Raw genomic sequence first — 24,279 nt, 5'->3', positions numbered from 1 at the left:
TAAAACATAACACTGTATTTCTAAGGAGAAGTATATTGGAAGCATGTCTGTTTAATTCATCATGATAATTGTGATTTTTATTTCAGTGCTATATTATTATCTTGATAAAATAAGAAATTATATCTGTATTTGTAAAATGTTATACATCTTTTCAGATTAAATAATTCATTAGGTTGTTGGGAAAAAATCAAGGAAATGTTGTTTAGTCTTAGGTCTACAAGAGTTTGGTCTATCCCTTTCAAACATTAGGAAGGCATGTTGAGAACCTAGTTCATAATAGGGAAACTACCATTGCAGCAGCAAAGCTCATTAAGACTAAGTAATAGTCATAAAACTTAAGAGAGTCATCATGTAAGAGGTAATGGTAAGGACTATTAGCAAGTGTTTCTTTTCCTCTGATCATGTGTTTTCTAGACAACATAGATAACTAAAGTATACTGCATTGTGTCAAAATTAATATTTTAATGGTGTTTTTTGGGGTGGGATTCTGGAGCAGTCAGTGCCTGAAATGTGGATAAAGACTGAAAGAAATGTAAAAATAGAATCACAATAGTTGGGGTGGGTGTTCCTAGTGCCACCTTGCTGTACTGTTTGTATTTGGTGTGAGCTGATGTGTTTCTGAAACATTTTACTGAGTGTTCATTATAAGAATATTTATATCATTTATGTTTATAACCACACATGTTAATTTTTGTCTTAATAATTTGTTATATCTTTTGTTGTTGGAAATCACACAAGAAATTTAATTATGTCTAATTATATACACATGTATGAGTAAACTAGTGATTTGAGATAATGATTTGGTAGTTAATATTAAAGATAGTTATAACATTGAAACCTAATTTAGGAACTGTCAAAAAGGTAAACTTGATGTATATATAAAATAATCTTTTATTAATTTGAAACAATTAAAGCACAAAGATATATCTAATTTAACATTTTAGGAGCCACTGTTTAAAATACCATAAGCTATTTTGTTATTCATTCTCTAGTTTTATCATTGAACACTAAATTTTATACCTAACTTTTCTATATGCCATAACAATTTTGTTCTCCCTTTAAAACTATTAAAATGTATTAATTTCAGAAATGAAAGGCCTCTTTTCTATTTACACATTGTATTACAATCATTAAATTACTTCATAATTAAAAATAAAATTTTAAAACAGACACATATAGAAATAAGCACATAGAATAACATTTCATGATTTTGCAATACTTGCTTCAGATCTCAAAATAAAATTTGTTTCGGTCCTCTCATCCATTTCCTCTTCCTCCCGCCTCTCTGGTAATGGTTACCCTGAAGTTTGTATCATTTTGTATCGTGTGTGTGTGTGTGTATGTGTGTGTGTGGCTTCCATGCATGTTTTTCTATACTTAATTTATTCATAATGCATTTATTTTTCATTTAAAGATATAGAAAATAGTACTGTATGCATACATCCTTTTGCAACATTTCTCATTCAAAATTGTTTTTGAAATAGTTAATGTACATCTATTTTCTAGTTTTTCATTGTTATATGGAATTCTTTTGTAAACCTGTATCCATTCCCCAAATATGAGATTATTTCCATGTTTTTGTTTTCTAATTTTCTAATTTGTGCTGCAGTATCTTCTATACAATCTCTTGTTTACATGAGGGAGAAACTCTCTAAAAGATAACCTAGTTTTGTTTAATTCTTGAGTGATATGTGTGCTAAAGTATGTAGAATGCTTTAATGAATGCTTAATAGATACTACCTAACAGTGGATGAACATTGAAACTCTAGTTTTTAATTCTTGTCAGTTTATTTAAATGCAATCAGTATTTGAATTGAAAAGCATACTTTTTATTTACTTCTGTTAAGACAAATGCAGAATATATGAATACCCAAAATCAAGCACTAATGTAGTACAGTATGATTTAAAATAAAATATTAGTAGCTTATATATAGTCAGCCTTCAAATACTCTATATTTTCTGGAAAAGTGTAATGGTGCTCTTAAACCTTGGTTAAACTTATTTTTATTTTCAGAAGTTAAATATTTGTGATAAAGTTTGGGTTTACAGTACTTTGGACCTTAAAACTAAGAAAAACAAATATAAATTTAAAAGGTGAGAAACATAGGTGATGTTTTGTTTTTTATTTAGGGTTAGAAACTGAGGTTCTCCCTCCCCACCACTCATCCTCTTTTTGAATTATAATCTACCATCTTATTTAGATCAGGGTCTTGTTTGCACATCGGAATCATTTGTAAAATTTAAATGTCTAGGAGATTCCCATTCAGTGATTTAGGGGTAGAAATGTCTGTCTTTGCTTTTGAAAAGATTGTTCAGATGTCTGTAATGTTCAAGATCTGATTGTGATGCATTACCCTAAGCAGAATTAGTGATGAGAGTGAAGTAGGAGAGATTTCCTCTTACTTGTTGAATAGAATAACTTCAGTCTGTTTTCCTGTAGATACTATGGAATGAGGCTTTGCCTTTCTACCTCAGCCATTCTGAGGTTTGCTGCCAAGATCGATACACTGCAAGTCTTATTTGTATTTATTTGGAAGGATTAGATAGTGGTGATATGGATTGGACAATAGAGTATATGTAGAAACATGGCAGCGTCATGGAGATTGTGAACAGTATTGAAGTAAATTTTAGGGATGAAATTGATAATATAAAATTACAGGGTTTTCATATATGATAATTGAAAGTATCGGTGCAAGGCAATTCCATTTTGGGAATTAAAAACTATGATGTATCAAACAACAAATATAAAGTGGCAAAACAATTTGTTCCATATATGTCACTTGCTTCCCCAGTGTTTAAGAACCAGTACTAATTTTGTTTGCAAAGCATTAGGAAAATGAAAAAGAGCTTTTGGCCCTTATTTTTATAACTTCTTTTATGGGGTCTGTTCATGGTTTATCAAGTTGTTTTTAGAGATAAGGCTTGTATCTATAAAAGAAAGCAGAGTTTGTAGCTCTGGTATTTGATATGGTTGTCATATTTTTAATAAGTCCTTTCTACCTGTGTACAAAATGTTATTTTTCCAAGAACTATGAAGTATTTAATTTCCAATACAAAAGTTACAAAATGTTAACTCGAGTATCTTTTTGTGTGTGTATTTATGTGTGAATAATGGTAATTCCTTTCTCCTAGAAGATGGGCTTCATGGGATTGTGAGCTGCACAGCTTGTGGACAACAGGTCAATCATTTTCAAAAAGATTCCATTTATAGACACCCTTCACTGCAAGTACTTATTTGTAAGGTATGTAATTATCCATTGATAATTCATTCTACAAATATTTGAATACTTATTACATGTCAGGGTTTTGGTGAACAGTGATGAAGAAAGTGGAAGTTGTTTCTGTCCTTGGAGGGCTTATGTTGTAGTAGGAAATTTAGGCATATTAAAAAGCCTAGTAAGTGCCATAGAGGAGATACTGTGTACTATTGGAACACACAGAAGCCTATGTAACTTGGAGTTGTGCTGGGGGGGTTTACAATGGAGAATTGGTTCAGCATGTTCTAGGCAAAGGGAATATGGTATTCAAAGTCTGGTAGGTGAGGGAAAGCATGGTGTATTGGAGACTCTGAAGTGTATGTGTGTGTACATTTATAATTTATAACCTTCCCTCTTAGGTACCCTAATTCCCCAAATCAAAATTCTTCAGGTGGAGCAGAGTTTTGACATAACTTGGAGTTAGTAGAATTAAAAATGTTTCATATTTGTTGAAGATAGTCTTAAATCATTATATACTTTTTAATTAATAATAACTTGGAGTGAATTTTAAATATCTCAAAGTTTTGGTTTCCCTAACTCAAATTACTGCTAAGATTAATCTTGTTGTAGTTTGTTTCTAATAAAATGCCTCCTTGAAATGCAGGGACAGGTTAGACTTTACTCAGGTTCCAGTTCACTATCCTGTATAAAGTTTTTTTTTTTTTTAATTTTTTTTTTATAGAGGCATGCTTTATTTATTTATTTGTTTGTTTGTTTTGTTTATACATGCACTGGGTACAGTCAGAAGCGCGGGAGGGTGAGAGAATTCACCAGAGCCAGAGCGGGGAGCAGAGCAGGCAGAAGGACCGAAGTACACTGCTGAGGGGAGCAGTGGGCGGCAGGAGAGGTCTGCGCGCCATGTGGGACCCTCCTCCGGTGGCCGGGGAGCAGCCGGGGATCGAACCGGCGCTGCAGAGGCCGCAGGCAGCTTCGCAACCCAGCGCTCAACCGCTGCGCCACCGGGGAGGCCCTCTTGTATAAAGTTTTGATAGCTCTCTACCTACTTGAATATATTGAAGTTTACTTCCTCCTTTAGATGTATGTCCCTCCTTTCCTTCAGTTTAGTTCAGCCAGGAGTTAAAACTGTTACCAGTTTTTTAATAAAATTTCCCCTTTCTAGGGTATATGTTGTAGCTTCTAGTTTTAAATTTTGACAGCTGAATTTCATATTGCTGCATTTATGATGTATATTCTTTTTCTTTTAAATATATGGTCATTTTTTCCCAAGGTGCAGTCTTTTGAGCCGACCCCTTTTCAGTAATCAGTAGTGTTTATCAGAGGGCGTGGAACTCTCCCTTTCTATAGTTCTAGTGAAAAGGACTTTAAAGTCAGTCAGATTTAGAATTGAATATCAGCTTTGTGTCTTATTGGTTATATGAGCTTAGGAGGTTTTATTTACATGTTAATGAACACCTTAAACTTTCCCCTCAAATTTGGCTTAATCCCTCCTGTCTTGCATAGTACGCATATGAAATTTAAACATAATGTATGTTAATGTAGCATAATGTTGCTTAACTATCTATAGCAGCTATTTATTTTATTTTTTATTTAAATATTTATTTTATATAATTCTTACATCTTTTTTCATCTTTGCACAATGTATGCATTTTCATTTTGGTTATATTCCCCATACAATTGCACCCCCCCCCCTTATTTTGACTCTAGTCCTTCCTTTCCCCGCCTCTCCCTCCCCCATATGGTAGCTATTTATATATGACGACTATTACAGTTAATCTTAGCCAAAAGGCCGAGAAGTCATTATGATGACTATTAAATGTATAAGTAGCAAGAACTTTTTTTTTTTAAAGATTTATTTATTTATTTATACAAGCACTGGGTACAGTCAGAAGCGCGGGAGGGTGAGAGAATTCACCAGAGCCAGAGCGGAGAGCAGAACAGGCAGACTGACGAAATACACTGCTGAGGGGAGCAGTGGGCGGCAGGAGAGGTCTGTGCGCCATGTGGGACCCTCGCTGGTGGCTGGGGATCAAACCAGCACTGCAGAGGCTGCAAACTGGGATACGGGCCAGAGGTGTGGAGGGTGAGAGGATTCACCAGAGACAGAGAGGGGAACAGAACAGGCAGATTGACTGAAAACACTGCTGAGGGGAGCAGCAGGTGAGTCAGGAGAGGTCTGCTGTGCCATGTGGGTAGCTCCCTGGCTGGGGATTGAACTCGTGTTGCAGAGGCTGCACACAGCTTCATAGGTTGTGTCTTAACCCCTTGTGCCACCAGGGAGGCCCAGTAGCAAGAACTTCTAATACATTTTTAGGTAGTCCTTCAATAGTTGTATGCGATTAGAAATTTGCTTTATCAAAATCTTTTATAAACATTATACAAGTACTAGTGAATGGTGTTTGATATGGAAATCTATTTCAAGAAGTTAACTTTTTGAGATAGCCTTATGTACGGAAAGTTCTCATATTAAGTAGGCATTGTTTCTGCTGTGATTCTCTAAAACACACAACCATACATATAAACACACACATTCTCTCACTTTTTTAAATGACATTAAAAATGTCTTTGTCTTTTATGAATGTTAAGTTTTTTAATAAAATTTCCCCTTTCTTTTAACAGAACTGCTTTAAATATTACATGAGTGATGATATTAGCCGTGACTCAGATGGAATGGATGAACAATGTAGGTAGGTAATAAATCAAGATGAACTAAAATTTAGTGTCATCTCCTTTTTTCTGAGGTGAAGGGGATTCTTATGTAGTCTCTCATTAGATTCACTTTTTAGTTAGCATCATCATTTACATCATTAATGAAAAGTTTTTCTTAGTTGCCAAAAATCCTTAAATATATATCTGCTTTAAATTTCCAATGAAGACTAAGCAGATGACTTAAATTACTATTAAAATTAGCAGCAAGAAAACTTAAATTGCTTTAATAATGAAAAGATTTCAGTTAAGTTCCTTTTGGGAATAATATTTTAATCTTTAAATAATTTCAGATGGTGTGCAGAAGGTGGAAACTTGATTTGTTGTGACTTTTGCCACAATGCCTTCTGTAAGAAATGCATTTTGCGCAACCTTGGTCGAAAGGAGCTGTCTACAATAATGGATGAAAACAACCAATGGTATTGCTACATTTGTCACCCGGAGCCTTTGTTGGACTTGGTCACTGCATGTAACAGTGTATTTGAAAATTTAGAACAGTTGTTGCAACAAAATAAGAAGAAGATAAAAATTGATAGTGAAAAGAGTAATAAAGTCTGTGAACATACATCCAGATTTTCTCCTAAGAAAAATAGTTCAAATTGTAATGGAGAAGAAAAGAAACTAGAAGATACATGTTCTGGTTCTGTAACCTACTCTTATGCAGCACTAATTGTGCCTAAGGAGATGATTAAGAAGGCAAAAAAACTGATTGAGACCACAACCAATATGAACTCCAGTTATGTTAAGTTTTTGAAGCAGGCAACAGATAATTCAGAAATCAATTCTGCTACAAAGTTACGTCAGCTTAAAGCTTTTAAATCTGTGTTGGCTGACATAAAGAAAGCTCATCTTGCATTAGAAGAAGATTTAAATTCTGAAATTCGAGCTTTGGATGCTGTAAACAAAGAGAAAAATACCAAAGAGCATAAAGTCATGGATATTAAGTCTGAAACAAAAGTACGAAAAGGAGAAAAATCCTATGCTTTGGAACGGAAGGATATATCAAAGTCAGAAGCTAAGGTGTCAAGAAAGCAGGTAGACAGTGAGCACATGGATCAAAGCGTTGTAGCAGAGGAACAAAGAGCAAATAAAAGCAGTAGTGGTGAACATAAGAAATCTGATAAAAAAGAGGAACCTCAGTATGAACCTGCTAACACTTCTGAAGACTTAGACATGGATATTGTGTCAGTTCCTTCCTCAGTTCCAGAAGACATTTTTGAGAATCTTGAGTCTGCAATGGAGGTTCAGAGTTCAGTTGATTATCAGGGAGATGGCAACAGTGGAACTGAGCAAGAACTGGAGAATTCTGTAAAATTAAATATTTCTTCAAAAGATAACAGGGGAGGTATTAAATCAAAAACTGCAGCTAAAGTAACAAAAGAATTATATGTTAAACTCACCCCTGTTTCCCTTTCTAATTCCCCAATTAAAGGAGTTGATTGTCAGGATGTTCCACAAGATAAAGATAGCTATAAAAGTTCTGGACTGAACCCCAAGCCAGAGAACTGTGGACTTGGGCAGGAAAAGAGTGATAATGAATTTTTGGTTGAAAGCGACATTCCATTACTTTCAGAAGAATCTGATCTTCGTAGATCCCCACGTGTAAAGACTACACCTTTGAGGAGAGCAACAGAAACCAACCCTGCAACATCTAATTCAGATGAAGAAAGTAATGAAACAGTTAAGGAGAAACAAAAACTATCAGTTCCAATGAGAAAAAAGGATAAGCGGAATTCTTCTGAGAGTGCTATAGATAATCCTAAGCCTAATAAACTGCCTAAATCTAAGCAGTCAGAGATTGTGGATCAAAATTCAGATTTTGATGAAATGCTAGCAATCCTCAAAGAGGTATCAAGGATGAGTCACAGTTCTTCTTCAGATACTGATATTAATGACACTCATACAAATCATGCCAAAACTTTGTATGATTTGAAAACTCAAACAGGAAAAGATGATAAAGGAAAAAGGAAACGAAAAAGTTCTACATCTGGCTCAGATTTTGATATTAAAAAAGGCAAATCAGTTAAAAGGTCTGTAGTTTCTAAAAAGAAACGACAAAACCATTCTGAATCTTCTAATTATGACTCAGAATTAGAAAAAGAGATTAAAAGCATGAGTAAAATTGGGGCTGCCAAAGCATCCAGAAAAAGAGTTCCACATAAAGATGATTATGATTCTTCTGAAGACGAAAAACAGAGCAAAAAAAGAATGGATAACCAAGGGCAGAAAAGTTTGAAGAGTGCTCAAGAAGGATCATCCGATGATGCTGAAAGGAAACAAGAGAGAGAGAATTTCTCTTCCGTAGAAGGCACAGTTGAAAAAGATAAAACCTTCATGGAATTACGAGATAGACTCTGTAAGAAGCAGCAGTCAGGTGTTTCCTCTGATGGTGCTGATAAGCCATCTTCTGGGAAAGAGGAGAGTGTTAATTCTTCAGAAGACAAAGAGGTTTATGGAACTAAGGAAAAGAGTAAGCATCTGAAAACCAAACCAAGTAAGAGAGTACAGGGTGAATTATCTGATTTTGCTGAGAAATTCCCAAAGAAAGAGCAGAGTGATGAATCCTCTGAAGATGAACAAAAGCAGAGTAAAATGGGAAATGAAAAAGAAAAGAAAATCTCAGACTTGAAGAAAAAGGTAACTAAGATGGAACAGCATTATGAATCATCGTCTGATGGCACTGAGAAATCACCTGAGGGAGAAGAAATCTGTCATTTTCCTAAAGGTATAAAACAAAATAAGAATGACCCAACTGATGGGGAAAAGAAAAGTAAAAAAATAAAACATAAAATTTCTAAAAAGAAGGATGAATTATCTGATAATGCTGAGAAGATGCCATGGAAAAGAGATAGTTGCGAGTCTTCAGAAGATAAAAGGAGTAAGAATGGTGCGTCTGGTAGAGAGAAAAAGAGGGGCAACTTGCCTGAAAAGAGTTTAAGGAAGAGACAAGATTGTTCATCATCTGATACTGAGAAATATTCCATGAAAGAAATTGGCTGTGATTCTTCTGACAAGAGACTGAAAAGAATTGAATCGCGGGAAAGAAGAAATTTAAATTCAAAGAGAAATACCACAGAGGCACAATGTGGCTCATCATCTTCTGATGCTGAGGAAAGTTCTGAAGATAATAAAAAGCTGAAGAAACAACGAACTTCAGCTAAAAAAAAGATAGGGAATGTTAAGGAAAAAATGAGAAACTCCCTAAGAAAAAGCACTAAAAGGAAACAAGCTGACATTACTTCCTCATCTTCATCTGATATAGTAGATGATGAGCAGAATTCTGTAGGTGAGGGGAGCAGTGATGAACAGAAAATTAAGCCTGTGACAGAAAATTTAGTGCTGTCTTCACATGCTGGATTTTGCCAATCTTCAGGTATGCAAAAATAAATTAAAAATATCATTTGTACTTTTCCCTCTCTTTAATAACTACATTGCTTCATTTTTCCCTAAGCCAATCAAATGCAAGGTAACTGTTTAGGAAAAGACCATTTGAACATTCTTTAGAGATTTACTTAGAAAGCCTTTCTCCATTTTTGTGCCATCATCATTGGAAGGTATTTGAAACATTGATAGTATTTGAAGTTTGTTGGGAAAATAACAATAAAAGTATCAGTATTTAATACTTTTATTGGGAGTAATGAACAGTAGCTTATAAAGGAAAAGCAGACTGGTGCCAGTAGTTCACTAGGTATTTATTCATGAAACGAAAATGAGTACTTTGGACCAGTATAACATGGTGTGTGTAAGTTTCAACTGCTGATTTGCTATGCATATGATATTTTAAATTGTGCAGATTAGCTTTGTAAACCCTGAAATTTAAATTTAATTCATTGACACACTTTGCTAGTGCTTATCAGTTTTTCCTAATGATGGAAATAGGTATTTCTGTCATTAACACTAACAAAATAAAGGAAGAAATCCAAAAAGTACATGGATTACCTTTCCCTGATGAGATTAGAGCACTACGACAATTAGGATTTTGTTCAACTTGTCAATGAACCCCTCCACCCTCCTTTATCCAATTATGAAAAGTGTTTATTATTGCAATTCTTTAAAGAAATTAGTTGTATAATAAATAAACTTGTCAGTTGTAGTGTCTTTATTTTTAATGGGTTAGTTTAACCAGGGGCACTTGAAATTTACTCCAAAAATTTTATAAAAGTACATTTCACATGTAACTGTGTTCCCAGCCCAGGAAGAATGTTTACAATTTTCCTTTCGTTCCTTATGTTAGGATTTTCCATTTATTCCAGTAGAGTTTTATTCCACTCCAGTAGAGTGGAATTTACTTGAATTTTGGTTTTTAATAAAAGTTTAAATTCCTTTATGGAGTGCTTAAATTGATTTGAAAATCGAGTGTGATTATGTATGGTATATTTTTCATGTGCCTAGAGGGCGGACTTCCTGTATGACTATTATAACTATAATTCTGCATTCTCTTTCCTGAAATTCTTGGGGACTGATGTATTTCAGAAATTTTGACTTCTTGATTTTTTAAAAAATGTGGAGTAGTTTCCCTGTATTTTATAATAGTCCCTGTTGGGCAATACCCACATAATCAAAGACATTAGTATTTCTGCAGTAAAACATGAAGGTTTACACAGTTCAGATTAAGTTTTGTTGCCAAATGAACTTTGCCAACACCTCATGAATACCTTTTAAGTTGTTTTGGATTTCAGAATTGTATAAGATTGTGGACTTTTATTCAAAACACAGAATCTAATAGTTACATGATGCCCAACTGATATTTTTGTTACCACGTTCTATAAAATGTTCACTTTATCAAATTGTAAGTTATTGAACCAATCTTAAACTGTGGAAAATTGGTTTCTATGATTAATTAGCTTCCCCAGTGAAATCAACATGTTTGATTTCAAATACTAATTTTCATTTCCCCAAAATCTCAAATTGACACATGTGAGGGTTTCTATAATGTATCTCCTATGGTTGAAACTTTAAATACCTAGTATCTTAATAAGTAATAGCATTCATTAGATCTTGAGAGATGGCAACATATGACAAATATTCAGAGGCTGAATCTCCCAATAATTCCTTCGCCCAGCATTAGTCTAGATCATTGTGTTTCATTTTGACTTATTTAATGTTCTGAAGGACCAGTGGGCTGATTAGAACATGAACCTTTCTCAGGTATATATTCTGAGAAGTATTGAGAATTCAACTTTTCCGCGGATGCCAGTCTCTCAATTATTTTGTGAAACAAACTTTGTTTGGGTTTTCATTACTCTGAATATTTCTCAGTATTGTTTATTGACATTTTAAAGGGTTTATTAGAAAAAGGAGAAAGAAAAAAGAAGCTCACAGGTGGGCAGGAGAGCTGCTGTTCCTGTTTTGCAAAGGGAGAAGGTTTGTGAAAAGGAGCATCTACATGGTAACAGGCAGGAGAGCTGCAGCACTATCTAAATTTAAAAAATGAAGATAAATTTGGTAGGGGAATTAACACATCTAAAAATTGGACTTTGTCAATAAAAATACTTAAGCAGGAAAGAATATGAAAGGTTTTCAATATAAGCCCTATGTGAAAAGTAGTTTTTTTCGGGATAAGTTTTGATATTAGCCAGTGAGTGATCAGTGGTATTCCTCAAGCATTTGCTTGCTCACAGAGTTTATTTATCTCCTTAATATGTTCAGTTAATTTAGGTGACAGTTTTCATGAACTACTATAAAGCTTCCCCACCTCCCATGAGTTTAGAGAATTCTAATTTATTCAGCAATATTTGGGTATTCTTTTGTGGGCCCCACCATGCTCCTGGAAATTGGGGCTTAGCAAGTGAGCCATTTAATCTAAATATTTTAAGGAAGACTTAGTAGGTAAAATTTGAACTCAGTTTTAAAGATGGGATCAAATTTTTGAAAGGGGTAGTGAAAAATGTCAGTAATATTCTAGAAATATTTCATTTGAAGATTGGTCTGTTTGAATGAGGAACATTTGGCCCTTGAACAACATGGGTTTGAACTGCCTGAGTCCACTTACATGTGGTTTCTTTTTTTTTTTAAGAAGATTTTTTTTATTTATGCATACAAGAACTGGGGTGTAAGCCAGAGGTGTTGGGGAGGTGAGAGGATTTATCAGAGAGAGTGGGGAGCCGAACAGGCAGATCTACTGAAATACACTGCTGAGGGGAGCAGAGGGCGAGGCAGGAGAGGTCTGCTGTGCCATGTGGGTTGCTTCCTGGCTGGCCTGGGATTAAGAACTCATACTGCGGTGGCTGGCAATAGCTTGACAGCACTGTCTTTAACCCTGCACCACCTGGGAGGCCCCATGTGGGTTGTTAAAAAATAAACATTGGAAAAAATTTTTTTAATTTACTATAATGTTCTTTTATCTAGCTTTCTTCATTGGAAGAATGTAGTATGTAATACATATGTACAATATATGTTCATGGATTGTTGGTGTTATTGGTAAGATTGCTGGTTAACAGCAGGCTCTTAGTAGTTAAGTTTTTGGGGAGTCCAAAGTTATACTCGGATTTTCAACTGCAAGAGGGACCAGCTCTCCTAACCCTCAGCGTTGTTCAAGGGTCAACTGTATTTAACTGTTTGCTCCTGGATATCGTGAGATATATTTTTGCCTTTCTACATGTTTAGTATATTTCTAAATTGAACCTGCAGGTATCTGTATTCTTCATGGATTTTTTCTTTTAACATTTCCCCCAATATTTTATTATGAAAAAAATATAAATATGCACAAAAGTTCTTGCAGTTAACATCGTACTGTTTGTTTTATCATATACTTATCTACATATCCTATCCATTAATGTAGGTAGCTTTTTTTTTGCCTTTTTAACTGTTTATTTTGAAATAATTATAGATTCACAGGAAGTTCCAAGGGGGTATAAAAAGTATAGGAAATGCTTGGATATCCTTCATTCAGTTTCCCCTAGTGGTAACGTCTTGAATAACTATAGTACAGTGTCAAAACTAGGAAACCAAAGATTTACTCAGATTTCACCACATTCACACCTATTCATTTGCGTGTATATGTGTATGTGCAAGTATAATTCTGTGTAATTGTTTCATGTGTAGCTTTATATAACAACCACCACAGTCAAGACAAAATGTTCCAGTGCCAGAAGGTTCTTTTGCATTTCCCCTTTATGCATACCTTTTTTTATCCCCATTCTTAACCCATGGCAATGGTTAATCTGTTTTTCATCTCTGTATTTTTGTCATTTTGAGATGTAATCATGAAGTACATAACCTTTTGAGATTGATTTTTTCCCTCTGAAGTCTTAATGGATTTCGAAATAAACATTACCATGCTTCTTTCTAAATACATAAGCATGTATTGTGTTAGATCTCAATGTTTAAGTTTGCTTTTTAGGCAGAATTTACGTGCAATGAAATGCACATGTAATTTCTTTAGATTTTCAACGGAAGGGTAGAAACGTAGCTTTTAAAAAGGAAATAAGTTTTACTGTATAGCAGGTCATTTCATTCATTCATTCATTATGTTGGTAAGAAAAATCCTGGCCCACATGGAATATATCAGTATTTTATTTGAGGATCTGGTTTTGTTGTTTCACTTAAATTCATAGTTAGGAACCTATTGATGATATTAAATAAGACTTAGCTGTATTTGAATATATCTCTGGGTAATTCTAATCATTAATACCATACTAATTTAAATATTTTGAAATTACTTGGTACTACCAAAATATTAATTGCAGTTTTGCTGTTTTCATTGTTGATACAGGATAAATTAGATCTTTGTTAGCTTTTAGCTTAAACTTAATCACTGCAAAACTTAGGAAGAAGCTTATGCTAACATGATGCTAATGATAAAGAATTGTTCTTGGAAAGGATGAATTTTAAAACTGGTGTGCTCTGGGAAGAAGTTGAAATATCTAAGATCCAAGTATTTATTTTACAGCTGGCACTTCGAACCCCCCTTCCCCCTATTGTGCTTTCCTTCTAAATTCTTTTTACTCATATTTTGATTTCCAGAGTACAATTCAGAACCCACTAGTTATTTTAAAGTTTTTGGCTTTCACTTTTATTTTACATGGTTTTACTTATATAGATAATTTAAAGCTAATTTTAAGTACACTTTTTTCCCCCCAAGGAGATGAAGCCTTATCTAAATCAGTACCTGTCACAGTGGATGATGATGAAGACGACAATGATCCTGAGAATAGGTATGATTCCATCTGTAAGGACTTTAAAAAGATTATAACACATCTTAGGTGTGGGCATAAACATAAGCAATGGAAAAGCAAGCAGGTTGTAAAAATCAGGAGTACGTACTTTAGAGAGACTCAATCACTTCTGCAAGTTTTGAAAGAAAGGTCAAAAATGAGCTAAAACTCAGAAATCTTAAAAGAAAGTAAATATAAATAACAACACAACTAGTATAGACTGTTATACAGTACTCACTTATGTGTTTCTGTGTAAACTGATAGTATTTTGAGAATATTTAAATTTTGACTGATTTTTTTTTTTTTACTGATGGAAGTATTTCAATAAATTGGTGACAGCAGATATCTTTCTTCTAAATTGTTTTTAATTGCCATCCAATATGGTGGTCCTATTTATAATGTTCTCTTCAAAGTGAAAAACTGAGATTGGTCAGATGTTTAAGATTAAGAAATCACTTTGAAGATAAGTATCAGTTTACAATTTTGTCCAAACTCATTTAGACTTTAACTTTTAACTCATTTACGTTTTACCTATAAAATAAGAGTAGACAATATGCTAGTATTATCTTTAATAAGAGTTAATAGGTTTAATTGTAAACAGTATAACCTGTTCAGAATTACTTAACTATGGATGGCTAGGAGAAAGAAAAAATAAGGCACACCCATACACAACAATGAAGAATATAGAAAGCATAGATATTAAAGAGTATAATCATCTGTTTATGTACCTTTCAAACTCTTCCTAGACTATGGTATTCCCGCCCCCCCCCCCCCAGTCTTCAACAAGAAGACATTGTGGTGTAGTAGATGAAAATTTTGAATAATGGGAATCATATCGGACTTTCAGTTCTAACTTTTCTGTTTGTGTGATCTTAGGCAAGTGACTTAAGTATTCTTTGCCAAAATTCTCTCATCTCTAAAGTAAGAAGGTCACATAATTTTTTTTCTGATTGATTGTAGTGTCAGAAATGATAGACTTGATGATTTTTGTAAAGAATACTGTTACTCATCTACATAGTCCTAATAATAGGCTCTAATGTTAAGAAAACATGAAAATATACATGTAATATTTGTGTCATGATTTTGTAAGAAACTAATTTTGAGTTAGTAAGTGCAGTGGGGCCAGCTGTTACTCTAGCTCTGTTTTGCATCTTGCTGAGGTTGATAGGCTTTTCTGTTTTAAAGATCGGCATTCTCCTAATTAATGGGTGAAAGTTTTTATTAAGTTCAACAAACAATTTTATGTTTTTGAATAGAGCTTAATCATGGACACAAAGATGCTGCTTAAATCAACTCATTTTTTGATGAAATATTCAGTTATTTTTATGGGCCAGAATGGAATGGTACAGGCATACATTTATCAACTATTTAGTATAGTACGTGATCACAGTGAGATTCTGAAATCATTTAAAAACTATTTTTATGCTTCCTTGTCATTTTATGCTATCTTTTTGTTTTCATCTAAATCATGAGGCCTCAAATGCTTATAGATTTTGTATTTGTGTTTAAAAACTACAACTTTTGGGCCTTTCCTGGTGGCTCAGCGGTTGAGCGCTGGGCTGCGAGGTTGCCCGCAGCCTCTGCAGCACCGGTTCGTTCCCCGGCCGCCAGCGAGGGTCCCACAAAAAAAACAAACAAAAAAAACCTACAACTTTTGAGTACTTTAGAGAAGAATTTAATTTTACCTTTAACATGTTTTTCTTTATACTTGGTTTAAAATACTTTTTAAAAATAAACTATAACTTGTTTTTTATCCAACATACCAAAGAGATATCTAATACGTGTGGGTGATCCAATGATGGGGATACAAATACTTTTTTGAAGTATTTTAGTATGCATAATGGTAATGAATAATACAGACGATGTGTTTGATCATATTGAACGTGCACTAGGCAACTAAGATTTATTTGTACATCATGATGAAATCTTGGAATTATTTTTACCAATTTCACATTTTAGAGTAGGATTTATTTTGGTGTAGATAGCATATTGTGCTTGTATGTAAATTTGTACACAATTGTGTGATTATGTTTAGGTGTCATATACTTAGCCTTTTCAGCAGTATTGTAATGTTTATGGGAGTTAAATAATGTATTAATGTGAATGCTTAATGATTATTTAGACACAATAAATTTCTTTAAAACATTTCTCAGGCATTTAGTTTTAATTTCAATGCATCTTTTCATGAGAGTTGGAAGAATTTGTTAGACTCAAGATGGATGTTTGTAGCCAAAGAAGTTTTGATGTTTCTGAATTGAAGTAAAGATTTTAATCTCCAAAGCATACATTTATATATGGCATATATATTTACATGTATTTGTGGGAAAGCTTTGAAACATTTTATACTAGTTTTATTTTCTATATAAAAAAGATATGATAGTTTTTGAGATCATCTTTAATACTGTCATACCCTGAATATTTTAATAGGTGTGAATAGGTAAGTTTGTGTTATTTTAGCATATTATTAAGTAGTATCATTTATGAATTTAAAGTAGATGTGTGCTATTTTGAGATAAAGGTGTCAACTTGTAAATTATACTTAATTGTATTAATAAACTGATGAAATATTACACGATGATAAGTGGTTTAACTTTTATTTGTGGTTGAGCTTTTTAGTAGAAAGTATAACTTTCTATTTTGAATTTTGTATAAATGAGAATTTACTTTAAATTTTATAGCTTATGGGTTTCCCCTGGTGGCGCAGGCGGTTGAGCGCCATGCTGTGAAGCTGTCCACAACCTCTGCAGCGCTGGTTCGATCCCCGCTGGCCAGCTAGGGTCCCACATGGCACAGCAGACCTCGGCCTGTCGCGCCTGCTGCTTCTCTCAGCAGTGTATTTCGTCAGTCTGCCTGTTCTGCTCCCTGCTCTGTCTCTGGTGAATCCTCTCACCCTCAAGCACATCAGTCCTATACCCCGGTTCTTGTATAAATAAATCAATAAATCTTTTTTAAAAATTATAGCTTATGCCTTATGTACCTTTTGAAAGGGAGAATAAGAAGTTTTTCATGTTGTTTTAATTGTACATGTGATTTTTTAAAAAGTTTTCTTTATACAAGAACTGGGGTACAGGCTAGAGGTGCAGGAGGGTGAGAGGATTCACCAGGGACAGAGTGGGGAACAGAACAGGCACTGAAATACACTGCTGAGGGGAGCAGCAGGCGAGACAGGAGAGGTCTGTAGCACCAGGTGGGTATCTCCCTGACTGGCCTGGAATCGAACCCGCGCTGCAGAGGCTGTGGACGGCTTCACAGCCCTGGGCTCAATCCCCTGCGCCACCCGGGAGGCCCTGAACATGTAATCTTAAAGTTAGCTGTTAGAATGTTGTTATGTTAATGTTACTTTTTGAATACCTGTTAGTTATATTTCAAATTGATTGTTTTATTGAAAAGATATTACTGATGCATGTTTTGTTATGGTTGCAATTCTATAATTATGCTGCCATTAAAAAATCACTATGATTTCTTAATGTTTTCAATATAGTGTTATTTCGGCTATGTTCTAATGTCTTACAATTTAATACCTGCACTGTGAATTAGTCTCAGTGATAAGGTGGAAGAAGTATGTTGAAATTTGACATTGTTAAGTGTTAAGAATCATTAACTTGTTTGTTTTGAGAAGTTGTATACTAAATAATCACTAGAGTCCATTCCCCCTGAAAAATTATTATCAGAATATTCCATTTGCATTTTTTGCAGGATGTGAAAAATATTTAAAATGGAACTTTTAAGAGAATAAGACAGATTGCTACATTTTTTTCTAAATAAGCGTTCTATTTTTTTACCCAAATTTTGGCTAAGCTGAGATTTTAAAAATGGATATTCTCTTCTGCCACATAAGGCATGCATTTTATAGTTGAAGAATTTGGTCTAATTATAATCCATTGTTTTTCTCGTTTCTTTCTGAGTGGGACTAGTTCTTTTTCATAGAAAGAAATTTGAAGTGGAGAGTGAAAAAATTTCCCATTGTTAATAGAAGTTCTAAACCATACCCTTAAAAGTTTAAAATTATTTCATCATTTGGAACTCCTTTGTTTTTAAAATTGGAAAGTATGCAAATAATGTTTCCCCCTACTATCTGTTGATGAAGGCTCTGTACTGTTACACTGTGCTTTTATTCAGTATATTTTTGGAACAGATTAAGGATTCCTGGATGTTGTTCATTAAATGTAAAGATATTTAATGATAGTTTACCTAGTTTCAGCAAAGATAAATGCCTTGAGTATATCTCATGTCCCTTCCTTGTATGACTTTCACTTGGTTTCCATTTTAGACACCTTTTCAAATGTCATCTGTATGTGTCTTTATGTCCCATACAGATTTTCTAAATCTGGAATAACTTTCTTTGAAAAAAAATTTTGGTGGTCCTGTTTGTTTAGTAAAATTGCTTTGATTCTCCTTTATTGTACTTGAAAACAAAAGTAGCTTTTAAATGAAGTCTTTTACTTGTTTTTATGTTTGAGTAAGGGTTTTATTTTTTATTTTTTTTTTTTTTAAATAAATTTTATTGTTATATTCCCCATACAATTGCAGCCCCCCCATTCTGACCCCAATCCCTCCCCTCCCGCCCCCCTAAAAGTGTCTCTGGTTCATAGTTTTTTGTTGATTTTGATTTTCACTATCTTATAGTTATTCATTTTCCTGGTCCCTTATTTAAGTTTTCTAGATTCGTGCTATGAGTGAGACCATCCGGTATTTTTCTTTTTCTTTTTGGCTTATTTCGCTGAGCATGATCCCTTCCAGCGCCATCCATGTTGCTGCAAATTGCATGTGTTTTGAGTAAGGGTTTTAAACGTCTAAAAACATTAAGGTTTCTTTTTCAACGTACTTTGTCTTTATAGTAAAGGTAAGTATTGTAAACACTTAAATAAAACACAGGTATTCAGCTAGTAAGTAGGATCTACTTTGTAGATATCTAAATAGGTTGTACTTGTCACTGTTTTTCTTTTTTATGCTATAATTCCCAGCACCAGAGAAATATGGTCAGTACTGGTGGTCTCTCTGCTTAAAATGTAAACATATCCCATAGGGGCCTCCCTGGTGGCGCAAGGGGTTAAAATACAACCTATGAAGCTCGCTGAAGCTCGCTGCAGCCACTGCAGCGTGAGTTCGATCCCTGGCAAGGGAGCTACCCACATAGCGCAGCAGACCTCTCCTGACTTGCCCACTGTTCCCCTCAGCAGTGTATTTCAGTCAGTCTGCCTGTTCTGTTCCCCACACTGTCTCTGGTGAATCCTCTCACCCCCCACACCTCTGACCTGTACCCCAGATCTTGTATGTATAAATAAATAAATCTTAATAAAATAAAATAAAATAAAATGTAAACATATCCAGATTTCCTTTTTCTGTTCTGTATTGGAACTTCTGTGAAATGATAACTTACCTTTCAGCTTTTTTCCCCCCACCAAGAGAGTTTGGATTTCTAGTGTTAGCAAAAATGACTCATTTTTCTGACTTCATTAATGCCTCTTTTGTATTGAACTTTGAAATTTTAAAATAAAACAGAGACAAGTAAATTAATGGTTTTGCTTTTCAGATATAAAAATACATTAAACTAATTCTTTAATATGATCAAATTTCCTAAATTTATATCAATATTAACTTTTTGTGTTAAAATTTCTTCTAAAATTGGCTTATTTTTTTTTTTCTTGAAACAGGGAATTATACAGTTTGCAATTTGTGTGTATTCAAACATTAGAGCTTATATATAAATTGTTAACAAACTGGGTTCTTAATCTCCTACAACTGTCATTTTTCTACTCCTAATTTTATTTTTTTAAGATTTATTTATTTATGCATAAAGGAGCAGGGGTACAGGCCAGAGATGCAGGTGGTGAGAGAATTCACCAGAGACAGAGTGGGGCGGAGCAGAACAGGCGGACAGACTGAAATACACTGCTGAGGGGAGCAGCAGGCAAGACAGGAGAGGTCTTCCTTGCCATGTGGGTTTCTCCCTGGCTGGCCTGGGCTCGAACTGGTAATGCAAAGGCTATGGATTGCTTCATAGTGCGGTGCTTAACCCCTTTTGCCACCAGGGAGGCCCTCTACTCCTAATTTTAAATAAAAAGTTATATGATATTAATTTTTCTGGTACTCTCACCAATAAAGAAAGTAGTGCTGTTTTTCATTAACTGAAGGCATTGTAGAACATGTGACTAAAATAATGTTTCTAATCATTGTTTATATTTTCAAGTAGTAACTTCATCATTATCTTGTAAATTCTATTATTTTTGGGTATAGATTATGCTTTAGTCATTTTTTTAGACAGATTTGCATCAAGATACTAGTTTTGAACCTGTTTAAAGCCTCATATCAACTAGAAGGGTATGTGTTCACACCCATTTTCACACACAAAAATATTCAACATTTTTTGTAGTAATTTGAATTGTCTTACATATCAACCTTTTAGATATGCTGTGATGTTTTAGCACTGCATACACTTTGACAGTTTTGTGTCTCTAAGGGGCATGTACTTAAACCTGTAATCTTATTCTGAAATCTCTGTTTTAGCTAACTATTCTTTTGTGCTGCTGTGCATATACTGGACTACAGATGTTTAGAACTCTTTTTAATCATTAAAAATCAAAATTTGAATTCTTTCTAAGTATTTTATTGGAAATCAATGAAAACAGATGTCTTTAATAATGCAACTACTGTGTATTTATCCAAATATTCATTAGCATAGAAGTAGTGAATGAGTAGAGAGTAAAATTCGTAGCAGATTGTGATTCAGGGTATTAAATTCTACTCCTGGGTTTGCCACTAATTAGCTTTATTTATTTGACCAACTCATTTCCCTTATCTAAGCCTGTTTCTTTATCTGTAAAATGTTAGAATTGAATTCTCAGGTCCTTTCTTCAGGCATTCTAACATTTTGTGTTGGCTTTTTTTTTTTTTGGTAACAACATTTTCTAAAGATCCCTGGTTGCAAGAGATCCTTCTTTTGATTTCTCCCCCTTTCTTTTTAAAAAAGAAACTTGGCATTTTGATTCATCAGTTTACCTAACAGCAAGAATTGGTTACTTTTCCTCTCTGAGTGCTTAAACAAGAGACATTACTCATTTCTTCTCTAGATAGGCTCAGAATAACTAAAGGTTTATTTTGACTTTCTCTCACATTCTTTTTCCTGATTGCTTATTCAGCTTTACATTGTTGGCCTCAAGGTTTATTTTACTTTTGCCTTTTTTTTTTTAGTCAATGGTGTAAGGTTTCCCAAGGGTTGTTGTCTTAGTATTCTTTATGTGATTGAGAAGGCTTAGCTTGTTTGGGCTTTGGGGTCCTATTATTTATTCTCTCATTCACCAGTTTCTATCATTGTTTTTAGGTACTCCACCACCGCTCCCCCTGCTCCCTTCTGTATTGTTTTGCTTTCTCCCCCTCTCCCTTCCCTCCAGTAAAATGGAGGAGTGACTCCTTTACTTGCAGCTATGCCAGGTTTTGTGTCACAGCCTGGACTTCTAATACTTCTGATGGAGTTGTGACTGCTTTTGGATACTACTCCTGCCCCAATATGTAATATTGAGCATTGAGATACCAGAGGCAGCACCTTGTGATCTGGATGATATTCTCAGAGGCTTCTTGGAAAGTTTCAAGAAAGGAAACAGACTCAACTAGGGATCATGATTATACATCTGTCACATGCATACCAGTGTGGATTCAGCCAAGACCTCCAAAATGATGCTTTAGCCAGCCCTAGCTTGTTCTCAAGTGATGATATCCTTGAAGTCTCCATGGCCCGAGACTCAAAAAGAGTTAAAGTAGTGGAGTTTCCCTTAAAAGCATCTCAAAGCAGGCTTTGTTGATGGGACACATTTTACAAACATGTTTGCTGAGTGCTCAGGTTGAAGATCTGTCTTGGGCCCTTCAAATTAAGTTCTGATTTTAAAGTGTAGATTATGTAATAGACTGTGTTTATGATACAGTGTGTGTTTAGAATATTGTGCCTGAGCCATCAGTCATAATTTATGCAAAATGATTTAACCTTATTCTCTTTTGGACTTAATGTACTTGACTATACATTGGATTTTCCTTGGGTGAAAAAGTATTCGTGGGCAAATCTAAAACATCTTAGTAAGGTAAATATCAGGGAGTCTTCCTTCACTCTGTGTATAACTTTCAAGCTGGAGAAAAAAGATAATTTTCTGAAGTTTTGTATTTTTTCCACTTCTAAAGTAACTGATTATTCTATAGTTTATGGTCTTAATTGAAGGTTGTTGATAAATTATATAGTTCTGCCTTTCATTTTCCATGATTTATTACAGTAGTCTCCCCTTATTTGTACTTTAGCTTTCTGTGGTTTCAGTTACCCATGGCCAGCCATAGTCCATGTATAAGGTATTTTGAGGGAGAGAGACCACATTCACATAACTTACTACAATATACAATTACTGTATATTGTATACAATTACTGTATATTGTTAATTCAATTTTATTAGTTATTGTTGTTAATCTCTTACTGTGCCTAATTTATAAATTTAACTATTATGTGTATGTACAATAAAAAACATGGTATATATAGGGTTTAGTGATTTATCTGTGATTATCTGTGATTATCTTATCTGTGATTACATGCATCAGCTGGGTGTCTTGGAATTATCCCCCTCAGATTAGGAGAGGCTACTGTATATGATTTATTGGTTGATATAGAATTGTATCTTACTATCTTTTGTGTATCATGTCTCTGTTTCTACATGACAATTTAGATCTTGGGTATGAATTAGGTAGGTTTTCATAGTTGACCTCTTGTGTAGTAGACATATTCTGAGAAGTCTTTTTTTAAAGAAAAAAAGTTAGGTGGTTTACTGCAATTAACCACCAAGTCTTAACAGGTAATAGGAAATTTAACACTGTTTTGAACATGTAAATACAAAACTTAAATGAGATGGTTGAACTAACTGTTAGAGTAACTAAATCAATAATTGTATTTTTCTTGGCTATTATTGCACCACCCATGTGGTGATAAAAGATATCCTGTGACTCCAACTGAACTGATTTTCTATTTCTAAACCGGTATCTCATGCTTCACATTTCTCTCTCTCTCTCTCTCTCTCTCTCTCTCTCTCTCTCTCTCTCTCTCTCTCTCTCTCTCTCTCTCTCTCTCCCCCCTCCGTTCATTCATTGCAAAAAACTGATTTCACCCAGGTGGTTTGAGAAAGTTTTCCTTGTCCATTGCAAATGACAATGTAGTGTGTATTAGGTTCATTTTAGAGATTTTTCCCAGAAAGAGGCTTTTTTTCCTTTTTAAAGATTTATTTATTCATACAAGCACTGGGCACAGTCAGAAGCGCAGGAGGGTGAGAGAATTCACCAGAGACAGAGCGGAGAGCAGAACAGGCAGACTGACTGATGAAGTACACTGCTGAGGGGTGCAGCGGGCAGCAAGAGAGGTCTGCGCGCCATGTGGGGTCCTCGCCCAGTGGCCGGGGATGGAACCGATGCTGCGGAGGCTGTGGGCAGCTTCACAACCCAGTGCTCGACCGCTGCGCCACCGGGAAGGCCTCAGAAAGACACTTTTATTCAATTTCAAGAACTACCCTTTTTTTTTTTTTAAAACTGTTTCTTGATTGTAGAGGGTATGTTGAAATATTCTTTGTTTTATAAAAATGTGAAAGTAAATGATATTTAGGTTTGAATTTCTTTCTTGGCAAAATGAAAAGTTAACATCTCTATGAAAGTCACCATTTTAAAGTTCACTCTCGGCAATCCAAAACAACAAACTGCTAATTTAGAAATATAAGTACAGTGCTTTATAGCTCAACTCCAGTAGTATTTAAATTGGAGTGACCTAATCTCTATTGAATACTAATCAGGACAGAAGCCCTCAGAAAAGCAAGCTAATTTGTTTGTTTATTTATTTTTATTTATCATTGTACAATTTTGTACAATGTTTGATTTCTCCTCTCAGGTGTTGTTCCAATAAAATTATCACCACCAAGACACCCATGAGCAATCGCCATAGACTCTTGTGCTCTCCCCTCCGTTTTGATCCCTTTCCCTCCAGCTCCCCTGATGAATGTCTCCAATTTATAGTTTTGACTGCTAGTTTTGTCCTCCCCCCCGCCATACCTTGCATGGTTTCCCTATGTTCTCCTATAAGTGAAACCATCTGTTATTTTTCTTTTTCCTTCTGATTTATTTCACTAAGCATAATCCCTTCCAGCTCCATTCATGTTGCTGTGAATGGCATAAGTTTATCCTTTTTGATC

General features: G+C 34.5%; 1 protein-coding gene across 1 annotated transcript in view; it reads left to right on the top strand.

Moving 5' to 3' along the window:
* Positions 1 to 24,279, top strand: part of ATRX (ATRX chromatin remodeler) — a gene marked incomplete at both ends in the record, with an annotated part of 225,503 nt that overhangs the window by 69,125 nt on the left and 132,099 nt on the right. Inside the window, 4 exon segments of the mRNA XM_084259121.1 lie at positions 3,133 to 3,242; positions 5,835 to 5,902; positions 6,215 to 9,294; positions 14,005 to 14,077. Of these exon segments, the coding sequence (XP_084115247.1) occupies positions 3,133 to 3,242; positions 5,835 to 5,902; positions 6,215 to 9,294; positions 14,005 to 14,077 (3,331 nt within the window).

Source organism: Talpa europaea (assembly GCF_964194135.1).
Source record: "Talpa europaea genome assembly, chromosome: X".
Lineage (NCBI taxonomy): Eukaryota > Metazoa > Chordata > Mammalia > Eulipotyphla > Talpidae > Talpa > Talpa europaea.
This window is presented reverse-complemented; position numbering and strand designations above follow the sequence as displayed.